The sequence below is a fragment of the Chinchilla lanigera genome, unplaced genomic scaffold (genome assembly GCF_000276665.1).
Source record: "Chinchilla lanigera isolate Chin_1 unplaced genomic scaffold, ChiLan1.0 scaffold00018, whole genome shotgun sequence".
NCBI classification, from domain to species: Eukaryota; Metazoa; Chordata; class Mammalia; order Rodentia; family Chinchillidae; genus Chinchilla; species Chinchilla lanigera.
Genome location: NW_004955419.1, coordinates 16,699,629 through 16,714,880, shown reverse-complemented (window position 1 = coordinate 16,714,880; position 15,252 = coordinate 16,699,629). Strand labels below are relative to the sequence as shown.

Sequence of the window (15,252 nt, the reverse complement as noted above, 5' to 3'; positions counted from 1 at the left end):
GGACAGACAGCTCTGCCTGTCATGTTTAAACATAAGACTAATATTTGGTTTCAAAACAAAAAATGTTGATAGAAATAACACTTACCATATGTAATGCTCTAGAATTGCCAAACACGGTCACATGAAAATTAATTCAATATACCTTCACAATTTGGTCTTGGGTGATTCCACTCTCCAGACATCAAGCAGGTGATTTTGGTTACTCCCCTCAGTCGGTATCCTTCCTCACAGGAAAACGTAACTTCAGCCCCCACTGTATATATCTCACCAGAAGAGTAGCCATTTTCTGGATTTTCTGGGACCTTACATTTTATGGGTTCTTAAAACAAAGAAAGTTTTTGTGGAATAGTAAGTGGCTTTCACACAGCCATGAAAAGTTTCACAGTAAAAGAATTTCACTACAATTAAGGTGTCTGTGCAAATCCTGAGAGAAAAGTTTTTGAGGGGAGATAAATACAGGGGCCTTTGAACTGAGCTACATCCTCAACCTTTTAAAATTTTTTATTTTGACACAAGGTCTCCCTAAGCTGCTAAATTGCCCAGGCTGGGTTTGAACTTGTGATTCTCATACCACCACTTCGAAGAATGCTAGGATTTTAGATGTGCACCATTACATCCAGCTCAGAAAATACATTTAATATGCATTTAAACAATAGCAACTAATAAAATGTACAATTTATTGGACCAAAATGCAGTTTTTTAAATTGGGGAAGCAATGATGGTGCCAGAGCATAGAATTAAAACCATGTTCTCAAGGTTTCAAGACAAGAACATATACATCACATAATGTTATATGAAATAACTAAAAATAGAGAACTATTTATAGGAAGCACAAAGAGAAACAAACAGCATAAAGAGAAAGCTTTTATCTCCTATTTCTAATAGTAGGTATTTCTCAGTAGTGAGATAACAGATGATCTACTCTCTCTTCTGTGTTAATAATTCTCCTATTTCCTCAAGGAAGTTGCATGGCTTTATAATTATAAATTATATAATTATATATATAAAATTATAAGTTATATAATTATATATATAATTACAAACATTTGAAAACATTCATCAACTTACATTTTATTTCACTATATACACAAGTAGATTAAAAGTATACTCCAAGTCCTTCATTAACTCACCTACTATACCAATCTCCTACATTTCCTTACCATTCCTATACATCTATCTCTGGTAATAGAACTGTTAATTCATATTTGTTGCACAGTTTATCTTCTGTTTCAATAATAAATTACTCATTTTTGTTTTTATTTATTTGAGACAGGATCTCACTATGTAGTTCAAGCTGGCCTTGAATTCATTATGTAGCCAAGGCTGGCCTTGAACTCACAGTGATCCTCCTGCCTCAGCCTCCTAAGTGCTGGGATTACAGGCATGTGCTACTGTGCCTGGCTCTATTTCAATAATAATTACGACAGCTATATGAAATTTGAACTCAAATTTAAAATATCTATTTAGTCTAGATAGATAGTCTCACCCAGTGGCAAGCCTGTTTCAAAGTTCGCAATATAACATATTTGCTTTTCTTTCAGTAATGTTTGTCTTTCTTCCCTTTTTTAATTGTCTTTTCTCTTTATGACTTGGTATTTAAACACGTTTTTAAGTGGAAGTGATGTTTCTTTGTCTCTTATTGTGCATAAGCAGTCTCTTGAGATTTTTACAGTAGTTCCTGTGTTGTCATTTTTATTGCCATATTCTGAGTCTTCAGGATTCCCTCTTTGAGCAGGAATGTTTATGCAAAGTTACTATATTTTTAATTTTGTTTATTTTTCCTCATATTTTTTAAAAAAAGAAATGTATCTAATCAGGCACTCCTCTACACAAGCTTCACAATTTGTTCTTAAATAGTACACCACTTTTTCAGCTCTATCTCCCCCACTGTGTGTTTTATAGTGGGAAACGTGATCTCTATATCATGTACAATTCCTGGTACTGTTTTTCCTCTGTTCAAATTTCAGCACTTTATCTTGGGGACCTATAGCCAGATGACTTACCCATTACTTTAAGTTCTTCTTTACTTTCGATCTTATTGATTTCTGGTAGTTACTTCTCACAATATATGTAGAAATAAATCAGTGGGTAGAGATATGGGCCAGCATTATCAAAGTTATTGCAAGATCAGAAATGTGGCACAGCAAGATGTCTACATTCTTCAATGATATAATTGCATGACAGAAACAGAGGAAGGATATTAATGGTGAAGATACGCTGGAGAATTTCCTTGGCTCTGAGACAGGCAGAGAAGCCACTGATTATATCTCTGCATCCATTCTATTATTCTGGTGCTATGGAGATATTTCTTCCATATCCTGGCAACATAGCTGGTTCTCAGTTGTGTATTTCAGAAACAGAGATGGGGAGAAACAATGCTAATTGAAAATACTTTCTGTTGTTAATTACGTGTCTTTTAAAAGATGTTTATCTTCTTGTCAAACTATATGCTCCTTGCGTTTAAAACTATTGTCTTACTTTAAATTCACATACTTTAAATTTGTACTCTAATAAAAAGTTGAAATAGGAATTTCTGATTATGCAGACACTGGTTACCTGCACATTTTTTGCCATCTCCTGTGTATGGTGGGATACAGGAGCATATGTAGGATCCATTTGTATTCAGGCAAGAAGCATGCTCGCTACAGTCCGACCCAACTGCACATTCATCAACATCTGAAAAAGAGACGGCTTACAAATGTTCAAGTTGATTCATTTTTCTCAACCATTAAGCATTTGTTTTTCATTGTACAAATATTCCAGTTCATTCATTTTTATGTACCAAATGTTTGTTTTTAGTTTTAAATCGTTATCTCTTAACATATTACTCTGTTCTTATAAAATTTATGTATGTCATAATTACATAGCAGATACACCAGAAAAGCTATTATTTCTTTAGTTTATAGATGGGCAAGTGGAAGAAGAGGGATAGTTCGAGAGAGACTTAATATTAAGCCTAATAAAAGGTAAGATATTTGTGGCCTCTTTAGGGACAGTTGTTTTGCCATGACGGCTTGCCTAGAATTTACTGGGAAGAGACAGAGTTCTGTGGCCGAGAGCCACAGGAATTTACAGTAGCTGTTTCCAAAGAGCTAGAATAAGCCCGTATAGCAATCGCCAACATTCATCTCACCCAGGCAGGATGGGGAAATGCCATTCCAGTTCCCACTGTCTGTACAGAACATTCTGGAGTCACCCAACAAGTAGTAGCCGTTGTTACACTGGTAGGTCACTGTGCTGCCTGCATGGACATCTTCAGCTGAATAAAAGCCATTCTCCAAGGGAGGGGGCACCCCACAGCTGATACCTGAAATGTGACCAGGAAGAACACAGCTAATTAGGAGCAAAGTGCTCCGAGGAAATTTTATTCACATTAAACTACTTTCATGATGTCCCGGTAAGCATGGAATTTTTATGGTACACAAACACTGGGTTGAGAGTGGTGCAGGAGCCACAGCAGCTTAGAACACACGTACGGCCTCAGCATGGGGCGTGTTATCTGGCTCCTAGTAGCTGTGCCATCCGTTCACGTACAGGGTTCTATTACTCACTAGACACCATCTTAGGTGGTGGAGTTATGGCAGCGGACCAGCCAAAACTCCTCCTTGTGGAGTTTGCTCTGTAGTTAAGTACATGAATAAGAAACACAAATACATGTCACGTTACGGGCGATTCTTGATTTAGAATGGTAGTCTTGGTTCCACCAAGTCCCTTCACTTTGCATTTTTCTGTGATTTATTTTTCTAATGCTTATCGTTATTATTTACTATAAATAAATAATATTATATGTGCTTACTTTTCTGGCTCTTTTCTCGGAAATGTAGACCATGAGGACAGGGCCTTTTGTCCCAGTGTCTGCATGTTTAGGAAGTAGATCAGTGCCTGGCACACAGTAGGTACTTTAAAGATTGTTGAGTAAATGAATGAACTGACCTACTCAGCTCAAGAGACTGCTTCTTATCTGCCCCCATTGTCCCAGCAATGACCCTTGTCTTCCTGGACTTGCAGCTTACCCAGACTGTCTCTCTTTCACACTCAGCTTCTTGTGCTACCTTGGAAGCATTTACAACAGGTCTCGCTGTCTTCATCTCCCACCTCCCACACAGCTCCTTAGACAAAGAAAGGACTCAAACGAATATCTGCTTTCTTTGCTATTGGGAAATATTTAGCTTTTGTCTGGCACTGCTACAAAATGTCCATGGTTGCAAAAGTTTTGAAGAGCCACTGAAGTGCCTTCAACGAAGGGAGCTCACGTTCGCAGCGAGGGAGTGGCTGTGTCCACTGTCCTTGGTTGAGACAGTGCTGTACAGGATTCCCGACCATCTGGAAGCCAGGATCGCAGAACAGACTGACTTTGGAGCCTGGCTTTAGATCTGTTGATGCTGTTCGAAGATGAGGCACCGATCCGTCTAAAGGTGGGCAATCTGAGGGCAAAGAAAGCAGGAGCTTGTAGGGAACATAGCACCAGTACTAGCAACTAGAGGCATCAAATCCTACTTTGTACCAGCATGGGAGAACTACTCTGCTGAGACTGAAATAAGTTCCCACAAACAAATTATTACAAGTTCCCATGAGCAAAATTATTAGGAAAACCTTTCGAGTCAAAAATTTTCCCTCTTTCAACAAAAGTCTGCTGAATATTTTTAAAGGGACAAATGGCATGTCATGAAAATTAATGAAATGTTCTTGTAAATTATCAAAAACCATAAATTCCTGGACCTTTTAAGAAGCTCATTTAAATATACTGCATTTTAGGGGACAGTTTTGGTCATCCAGAGTTGTACTACACAGTGTGTGGATGTTCACTTCTTTTCTCTGTGTTTTACCTGCTCCTGGACAGCTACTGGAAAAAAAAGAAATGAAAAAATACCCCACCCATGTCAAGCAGAGGATAAAACTTCAGCAGACAATTAAAAAAAAAAACTGTATTCTTTCTTTAAACCTATCTGCATAATCCTATTTAATCTTTGTCAAATTTTTCTTCTCAATTAGTCTGTACCTTATCATACAGAATATATATCGATATTTGAGAAGTCTTTGGATGGTCATAAAGTAAGTATGAATTAATGTTAAGGAGTGGATTAACAGGTACATATGATTTGACTACTGGAGAATTTTGAATTATTCCCTTTGCTAAAGAACTCCAGGGTGGCCAAGAGATGATGAAGTTGATGGAAGAAGGAAATTCTTACCAGAACAGAATATGCTCTTGGAATCAACCTTCACTTTCCCTACAATTCCTGACAAGAAATCAGGCCATGCTAACACATTTCCTCTACTGAGTTCTTCTGGGCAGGATGTAGCAAGTGATTTCACCTGAAATGATAAAAAGCCATCTTTAGAGAAGTGTTACTTTACCACCCACATGGGATTATTTTATTTAGTCCCATTAAAACATTTGGAAATGTTTTGAGGTTGGAAGTGAAGGGACGCAGTCTTTTGCATGGTATGATTTCAGAAGCAATGGGAAGATTTTCTTTCCTCTCCTCAGTCTGACCGCCATCATTTTCTCTCCCATTAAACTCATTGGTTTTTTTTTTTTTTCATCTTTTCTTTTTAAAAAAGTCGCTGTTGATGAAAATTTGAATTCCTATGCATAGAGTTTCTTAGTAGGGCTTTGAGGTTTGGTAACGAGTTACAGAGGGCTCATTGTCCCCCCCTTCCATTCTGTCTTTGACCTCTGACACAGAGGGAGGAAACAGACATAGAAAAACGTTCTGCCACCATAACTGTAAGAGTGAAGATTGATCCAACCCTTGCTTAGGGCTGAACACCACCACAAGTTGATGCACTGTTTTGTTCAATCCCATCAGAAGTCTGTGGTGTAGTTCTATTTTTCTGTCTTTTATAGATAAGAAAACTGAAACTTAGATGAAGCAACATGCTCACAGTCATCCCCATAAATCGAATCTGTGGTAGAAATGGGATTTGAACATGGGCTGTCTGACTCCAGACTGGCTTTAACCACTAATTTATTTGCTGCTACGGTATCTATGGGTAACCTTGCAAGACTCCTAAGTTTCTGAATATTCAACCAGAGAGATTGGAAGTATTACTCTCCAAGATTCTTTCCAGCTCTGAAATCACAAGATTTTAGGAAATAGTCATTTTCAATAAAATGTTAAAATGGCCACAAGGAACCAGAAAAGGATGATCGTTAAAAATGATTGCAGAGAACTTCTACCTAACTTAGACCTTAATACCTAATTATGCAGGTGATAAATTCTGACAACCAAGGGCTTACAATAAGATACGTCATCATTAGGCTGTTCACAGTTTTACTAGGTTTGTACCTTTGCATCTCATTACTGTCATACACTGAAAATGGAATTGACCTGCTGTGGAGACAGGACATAGTCCCAAAGGTTGAGCTGGCTTATGGAGCCCACAAAAGACTCAGCTGGGTTGAATCCCTCTCCTTTTTTGTCTTGCTCTTGCCCAAGAACTAATGCACCACCACCTATGGAGAGAGAGAGAAAAAAAAGGAGGAAAATTGGCCTGATGGTTTGTTATTCCTGAAATGCTAACTTAGGGAAAGGATAAATGTATGAAAGAAAACTATTAAAAAGCTAAATTATGTAATTTTATTGCATGTTTTAGCAATACAAACTTAAATTAAATTTGTGCAGCAATTTTAAAAATAGTTGGACATGATTTAGATTCTTCCACTGCATTTACAGATATGTCACTGTAAAAACTGCAGATGATACATATAGTGCATATAAGATTTATGCCAACAAAATAGATAAGTCCTATTTTGCTTGCTTTGTTCTAGAAAATTTCCCTCCATGGCAGCCTACTAGCAGCTGCACTTCATTTCCCTTATACTTATGCCATAATTCTGAAATTTCTATCCTCAATTTCAGGGAGCCTTCTAAATTGCCAGGGACCTCCTATTTGGCAAATGCAAAGGAAGCTGCAGTACTCATCTCCTGCGACTTCCTGTAACATGTTTCTGTTCACTATTTTATTGCATTAAACTGTCCCTCCTAGCAGTCCTGGGTGGTCTGTGTTTGCTCCATCAGCTCCACCTTCTCCCTTTTCTACTCTTTGTGTCCCAAAGGTTGTCCCCTCTGAGCTGCACTGGCCAACTTCTTGTCCTCTCGCTTCAGCTTGTGGCTGGTCAATGGCATGACCAGTCTGAGATGAGAAAGGGGGACAAGAGAGAAGTTTGATCTCCCGGATTCCTTCCTGCCAGGTACATGACTGAGGGGTGGCAGTTTTGTCCCATTTGGTGTCATTTTTCCTACTAGGTGATTTCTCTCCATTGCTACAGGTTTGTCTAAATCCACTAGCACGTTGCCATGGAGTCAAAATAATTCTCTCCCCCTTTAAGGTGTGGGTGTTGGGTATTTTGTTCCAGGGGTGAGAAAGTGACTCAGATAGAAGAACAGGGATCAGGAAAGACTTTTGGACTTGGATCTTGATGACTGAGTCAGAGTTAATATCACACAGAATGAGATATGAGGTTTCTAGATGAAGTAGTGTGCAAAATCTAAGAGTAAGATGGTGTCTGTGGTTAGTACTGCGAATGTCCATCTTGGCGCCTAGGATCACAATACCTCTTTGTGTTTTAGTTTCAGAGATGCCGTACCTGATGCTTCTGGAAGTGTATCTGATGGGTTTCTACCCACAGGAATCTCTGTCACGTGGCAGTGATCCAACATGGCATATGATCCCAAAAATGACAATGTGTCCCTTCAAGCCTAACTTCTATGTTCTTCCTCTAGTTCCAAAATAAACTTCCATTTCCTTTTCGTGCATGCCAACAGCCCTCCAATCCTCTCCTGATAGGACACATCACCCGCCCATACTAACTCCACCCCCAGTCTAGCCCAATAAAAACCCATTCCCCATCGCCCTCCTCTAAGGGTCCTTGCAATCTCCTGCAACCCTCCTGCACTGGCAATAAAGGCTTGTTTTTATCTGCATCAGTGTGTCTCAATAGTGCCAAAACCTAACAGGATCACTGTGCTCACTGAAGTAAAAAAGGCAGAGGGACAATGAGGAGGACACATTAGGTCAAAGGAATTAATATCCAGAAATGCAATTTCTTTAGTCTTTTTGTTTGTTTGTTTGTTTGTTTGTTTCCGGTACGGGGAATCGAACTCATGACCTCACACTTGCCAGGCATGCGCTGTGCTGCTGAGCTAAATCCCCAGCCCCCAGAAATGCAATTTGAAAGAGTCATTTCAATTTTATGAGCCCCTCTCGTTCCTTACCTCTAAAGTGGCAATTCAATAACTATTCTCTGTCAAACTCATGTGATCATCATGAAAAAAAACTTTTATATACATCTTCCAGTACTCCTACTTTTAATGACGTCTAATATTCCTAGTTTGCCTGTTTCCCTTTCCCACTCTTCTAAACGAATCTCCTCAGTCTATGCCTTTATAAATCATCCTCATCACCTAAGTTCCCTAAAGCTCATGAGTTTCCTTTGTCCCCTTTCCCCACAACAAACAAAGATGTATGTCTCTGTGTAGCTGGACGTCCCCTCTGAGTCTCTCATTTCTCCAGCCGCCACACTCAGAGTCTGCCCTGAGGCCTGGGTGGGCTCTCGACAGATATTTAGCGTGTGGCTGCACATCCCAACATCTGTGTGCTTCATCCATCTCTTCCATCATCCTAGGGTTAAGGAAGAGCTCTTCCTCCTTTGTTTTTTTTTTCATGTATTCCGAGTTTCTCTCCCAGTAGCAGCATAGCAAATCCTTCTTTTGGTTCTAAAATTAACTTTCAGGGATTTCTCTTCAATAGTGTATCCTTTTGTCTTCTGGCTAAAGACCTCTTTGCTGTTTAGGGTTTGTTGACATATGCCTGTAATGGTTGATACACTGTGTCAACTTGAGAAGTTTAGAAGTTTGACTCAGTAGGGGGCCAGGGTCCTTACTTTGTAAACATCCTCATCCTGTGCAAGAGGAGGGCAGGGAGATGGTGTAAGAGTGCTATACCAGCCCTGGGGGAGGCAGTATCCTGCTTACAGTATAAGGAAGGAGAAGAGGCATGTTTCCCTCCTTTTAGCTCTTGCTGCTTTTGCTGTCTTCTGCAGCCTTGAAGTGTTGCCCCTGTGCCACATCACCCTGCCTTGGAGCCAGCCAAGTATGGACTGACACCTCCACAAACTGTGAGCTAAGTAAACCTTTCCGTCCCTAATTTTGGCCCTCGGGCATTTTGTCCCAGCAACAGAGAGAAAAGTAACCAAGACAATGCCCTATTGCTTCATTCTGATCATACCTAAGCTCCCCTGCTTGCCATCTACCACAGCCATATTAAAACCTGTCAGTAACTTCCCATTCATTTTAGCTGTAAACCTCAATCCTTCATCTGTCATAGAAGGATTTTTGTGGTTTGGTCATGACCTCGTTCAAACCTCATGCTCCTCATTCCTTCATTCAGTCTGCATCCCAGAGTCATCAGTCTTCTTTTAACCCTCTAAGTGAGGAGCAGTCCCCTTTATTCATTAATGCCTGATCTTCCTTGAGAATTCTACAGGGACATCTCTCCAACACTTCGTTGATTCTTCATTTGAATCAGCTCTTTAGTTATGGGACAGTACTCCTTTCTCCACAGTGCTTACCTCAGCTTGAAAGTCTGTGTCAGTTAGTGTGTTTGTGGAGTTGATACCTCATTCTACCACCACACTGAATGCTTCAAGGGAGCACGACCTACGTGGTTTTTGCTCACCCTTGGACTTCCAGTGCCCATACAGGTGCCTGACCCATTGAGCAGGTGCTTGTATGTATGCTTTACATTTACAAATAAAATCAACCGTTGTTTGATCCCCAAGGCTTTCTTAGTATTAAAAATAATACACATGAACAATAATTTCTAAAAAACATAAAGATCTGTTTTGATGCTTTACAAAGTTAATATCGTCACATTTTCATGAATATTAGACCTTTTAAACTATATTTGTTCGTATATTTATCCTAGTTTGATATAATTTACTTTCAGACTACATTAATTTTTAAAAGTTGAACCATCTTTGTTTAATTTTCTTTTCTCAGGTACCATTTTTAGTATCTGAAACAAATGAGGAACGTGGAGAACAATGTTCTTCTACAGATGCATCTACATGGAGCAAACATTGCTATGTAATACTTTTGCACTTTTAACTAAAACTTTCTGGATATTTACCTTAAAGTATTTTTAACTCCTTTTTCTTTGGTACTAGGAATTAAACTCAGGACCTTGCACTTGCCAGGCATGCACACGTGCCCCTGAGGTATATCCCCAGCCTTTAAAGTATTTTTAGAGAGGAATTTGAGTTCTATTTGACAAAGTGAACAAAAAATGAACAGCTACTCACAGTGGGATAGTTTGTATGCTGATCACAAAACAAAGTCCATACAACAAATAAACCCTCCCCCCATCCAACAATTAATCTTTTTCTTTCATAGAAGACAGTTTAGCAGGTTTCAGTTCAGCATGCTCCTTGGTAGTATTAGCACAGACCCCTCCCTCAAGGTGTTTCTTACACTGTGTCATACAGCTCCCCTACAAAAAAGCATCTAGTAACTTACAGTCTGAATAATCAAGGAGAGAGAACTGTGGATTTTTGTCTGGAAACAAGACCGACAAAGCAAGCAAGGTTGATGTTCACATATGCACAGTACCTCTAGAATCTAACAGAATTGTACTCATTTTGCTTAAACATACCAGGGATGGCTGTCCCAACAGAGAGACCGCTGCCGCTGTCAGATAATTTCCCATCAATATAGACTTTCCAGACTCCACCGGCACTTGTCCAAGTGATTGCAATATGGTGCCAACTGCCGTCATTCACTGAGGGACAGTTTGTTATCCTTTCCTTGCCATTCACATAAAGAACCCAGCTGGAGAGAGAAAGATTCCAGGGAACAGTCATCAGTCCTATGTTGCAACCCTTTCTGTGGGGCATGTTCCTATTCTGTCTTTTTCTGGGTAAAGTACTCTGTAAACCCATGGCCATATTTCATAGAAGCACATCTGCTTGAATAATTCCACTTAATTGTATCTCATTTGGAAATTTCGCTTTTCTTAAACACTGAGGGGTAGGAAAAATTTTTCAGATGAGCCAAGAGAATTATCCAGTTTTAGAGAATTTACCACCTGGCTAGTTTGGAAAGAGAGTGAAGAGTGAAAGCAGTAGAATTCTATAAATGTCAGACCCATATCTGTCCTCCAGAATGTGTGCTTCCTATGACTAACCACAAACCTCAGCTATCCCATGGAAGATCAGTGTGTTTCATGGCTTCTGTCATGGCCTGAGAATTTGAATGTTTTGTATTTCCTCAGAATTCACATATTAAGATCTACCCACCTGTAATGATGTTAAGAGACGGGGCTGCTGGCTATGGTGGCATATGCCTGAGAGAGGCAGGAGGATTGCAAATGCAAGCCTAGTCTGGACAACTTTGCAACTTAGTTGTTTCTCTAAATAAATAAATACAAAAGTGATAAAATAAGGAAAAAAGGGGCTGAGGTTTTAGCTTACTGCAAAGGCCCTGGGTTCAATCCCCAGTACTGCAAAAACAAAAAAACCCAAACAAACAAAAGACACACACATATACATACACACACACTGATATGGACCTTTTACAGGTGAACAGATCACGGGGGTGGGCCCCCATGAAGAGAATTATTGTCCTTGTAAAACAGGTCCCAAGTAAATCCCCTGCTGCTTCACTGTCTGAGGACACAGCAAGGACAGGCTGTGAATTAGTAAGGCCCTCACCTGCTGCTGGCACCATGATCTCAGACTTCCCAGTCTCTAGAATGGTGAGAAATAAATTTATGCTGTTTACAGCCTCCCAATCTATAGTACTTTGTTATAGTAGCCCAAATGAATTAAAACAACTGCCAAATAGTTATATGGTAGGGAAAGTATCTGAATCCAAAGAAATGAATGATTAGTACTAAGCAAAAGTAGTCAACTGGCAGAAGTTTCCAACAATCATGTCGCTTAAGGAAATGAGAAAGATATTAGCCTAGGGTGAAAATTTTTCAGAAGCAAATGGAGAAAAAGAAATGATTATTGAAAGTTGATAAGGAAGATAAAAATTCATTGAGTACTTCTCCCAGAATCTTCTCACTGCATTTAAAGATGTTTGTAGAAAGGTAATACTTTTGCAGTATTATTTTCTTTCCAGTATTATTTTCCTCTCTCTATTCAAGTAGGCATTTTATCTCCAATGAGGGATTTTGCAAACCTCTTGAAAGTTTTTTTTTTTTTCTTAAAGCTCAAGTCCGCTAAGAACATTTGAGGATGGGAGATTTCTACTAGAATAGTGAAACTCCCTGGGCTGTGGGGTGGAAAGAGAGCTGTGTGTCTCTGAGGTGTGACCTGCTTGTTAGAGGTCAGCAGGGTGGATGAACTTGAGGGAAAATCCCATGTGTTGACCACAGAGTCAATCCAGATTGAAGGTGAGACCTACATCGTTGTCAATCCTGCATATGTGGACAAGGTCAGTGGCCTTAAAGGGTGAGACCTACATCGTTGTCAGGACTGAATATGTGGACAAGGTCAGTGGCCTTAAAGGGACCACAAGAGGACAAGACAGTGGACAGCCCAGCAATAAGTAGTGTGGACAGATGATCAGTGGTGGAAGTCCTGCCCAACTTAGTGGCTCTTCCCTTACCCCTTGGAGGTCCTGTTTTATAAAGAATGAACATCAGTCTTAGCGTCTGGGTTTGAGAGTTATCTCTGCCCCTGGCAGGGTGTGAGATTTGGGTCAGATTAGTCTGTCTGAAATTTTGTTTTAGTATCTATAAAAGGGATGCTAATTCCTCAGGTCATTGTGAAGATCAAATGAAGTGGTACATGTGAAAATACTTAGTAAGCAATAAAATACAAGACATGTGTAAACAACTGTCACTAAAACATTTTCTTTTTACTGAACTTGTCCAGATGTTCTACTTGACTTTTGTTACCCAGCTGTCACGATGTAGCACCCAGTCCCTTGACTGCTACCCTATTCTGCATCCCCAGTGTGAGGAATTGAGCCCTTGACAGCATAAGGTTCTAAGTTGGTTCCAAGAACAGGTCCTAACCACAGCCTTCCTGAACTTCAGCTTACCCATTATAATCAGTCAGGAGGAAAGTATTGTCGCTGTCATCTTCAAGTGCATAGGAGATGGGTGTGCCATAGTTGAAGGTGTCAGAGGATTTCATCCAGAATGCACAGGTTACAGCATGGAGGGATGGAAGGACACCATCCAGCATGACATACCCATAGATGCCAGAAACTTCAAAATCTAGGTTAAAACCTGTAGACTGTTCTGCAACAAAGAGGAAAGGTGAGCAGACGGTGGCACTTGTGAGGCATTTCTAATTGTTGAAAGTAAGCAGTCCAAAAACAGTAATACTGTGAAAATATAAATATGATTCCCTGAGAAGCAGTTTAAAAACTAAAGATAATTCACAAAATATATTTCCCATTCTTTTAAATAAAATAACCAGAGAGTATACGATATAGCAAAACACTCAATTACGAAAGGATGCAGAGAGATCGGGAGTAGCTGTAAGGAGATACAGAATGGGGATGTTGCTACAAATGAGACACTAAAGCACACTTGTATTCTGACTAGAAGAACTTGGTGAAGAGGAAAGAACACGCTGAAAGAAAGTAGCTGATAAGCATAAAGGCATCACCTGCCCCTCCTTGAGGCTGTGATTTTTCCTTACTTCATGAGCAATTCAGCTCTACCCCAAATCTGCAAAATCTACTCAATAAAACAAACATCCTACAGCTAAAAGACTGCATATATTTATGATTACCTTGTCTCACAAGGAAGCAATTCAGCTATGACCTACTGATTCTCAAACATGGAGCCTCATCTCCTAAGTCAAATAGCTTATCAAAGTGTCCTTTTCAAATACATAGCAGAGTTCTATTAAACTGCATTTTCTCCACTTCCTCATACAATTCTAAAGTTCAGTTTCCTCATCTGTGCTATTGAGGACATTAATAACAGCACCTAGTTTATTGGATGGATCTGAAGATTAAAGAAGTACAAAGTGCCTAGTGGTTTTTGGTCTATAGGTGATATATGGAACAGGTAAAAATCGATATTGTTGTCATGGTATTGTGTTTAGTACTGTTGTTAATAACATTTCATTCATATCTACCTGTTTCACACCTGCTGCCTGAAAATCCTGGCCGACATTTACAGCTGTATGAGTTTGATTCATCCACGCAGGTGGCCTGATTTCTACATGGGTTAGACTGACATTCATTGATGTTTGATTCGCAGTGTGACCCCGTGAAGCCTGCTGCACAGTGGCACCTAAAGAAAACAAAGCGTGGTAATGATCAGAATAGCTGCTGAGAAGTGCTACAGGGTGGCTCCCATTTATGGTAACATTGTCTCCAAAGACTGCAAATTGAAATGCTGAAATATATTTTCCTTATTCAAACAACATTTTATAACTTTTTCCAGTTCATCTGATTAAACCCATTGGAAACAATAGTATTAAACAATAATAATAACAATGACTATAATAAAAATGGAAGGTAATTTTACTGGTGAAATATTACTTAATTGAAATATTACTTACATTTTTTGGATTCTCTCCCAACAGAAATTCTTTTTTTTTGTTTGTTTGTTTTTTTGTTTTTTTGTTTTTCTCTGGTACCGGGAATCGAACTCACAACTTTGCGCTTGCCAGGCAGGCACTGTGCCGCTGAGCTAAATCCCCAGCCCCTCCAACAGAAATTCTGTCGTGTGTGTGTGTGTGTGTGTGTGTGTGTGTGTCTTTTTAAGACAGGGTCTCACTATGCACTTCAGGCTGGCCTTGAGCTCACTTTGTAGCCCAGGCTGGTCTCGAACTCACAATGATCCTCCTGCCTCTGCTTCTTGAGTGCTGGGATTACAGGAGTGTGCCACCACGCCTGGCCAAAATCTGAATTTTTTATATTTTTCCAAGAATTTCTGCCACACCTGGCCAAAACCTGAATTTTTAATATTTTTCCAAGAATTTCTGCTGGGCATGGTTGCACACTCCTGTAATCCCAGCACTCGGGAGGCTGAAGCAGGAGGATAGTTGTGAGTTTGAGACCAACCTGGGCTACAAAGTGAGCTCAAGGCCAGCCTGAACTGCACAGAGAGACCCTGTCTGAAAAAGACACACACACACACACACAAAATTCAGATTTTGAAAGACATTGTTCCAATGTCTTTCTATGTATTTAGCCAATCTTTATAGAAATGGAGTAATACTAGTATTACTAATACTAATATTAGTATTATTACTACTACTAATAATAGTCA

General features: G+C 39.6%; 1 protein-coding gene across 1 annotated transcript in view; it reads right to left on the bottom strand.

The window, feature by feature from the left end:
* The window catches only part of Svep1 (sushi, von Willebrand factor type A, EGF and pentraxin domain containing 1), a 183,615-nt gene that overhangs the window by 58,545 nt on the left and 109,818 nt on the right, over positions 1-15,252 (bottom strand). Inside the window, exons 25-33 of the mRNA XM_005382738.2 lie at positions 14,111-14,268; positions 13,059-13,260; positions 10,660-10,835; positions 6,336-6,460; positions 5,193-5,316; positions 4,254-4,424; positions 3,134-3,307; positions 2,557-2,676; positions 143-319 (exon numbers count right to left, since the gene is read on the bottom strand). Coding sequence (XP_005382795.1) covers positions 143-319; positions 2,557-2,676; positions 3,134-3,307; positions 4,254-4,424; positions 5,193-5,316; positions 6,336-6,460; positions 10,660-10,835; positions 13,059-13,260; positions 14,111-14,268 — 1,427 coding nt within the window. The remainder of the gene's footprint in view (positions 1-142; positions 320-2,556; positions 2,677-3,133; positions 3,308-4,253; positions 4,425-5,192; positions 5,317-6,335; positions 6,461-10,659; positions 10,836-13,058; positions 13,261-14,110; positions 14,269-15,252) is intronic.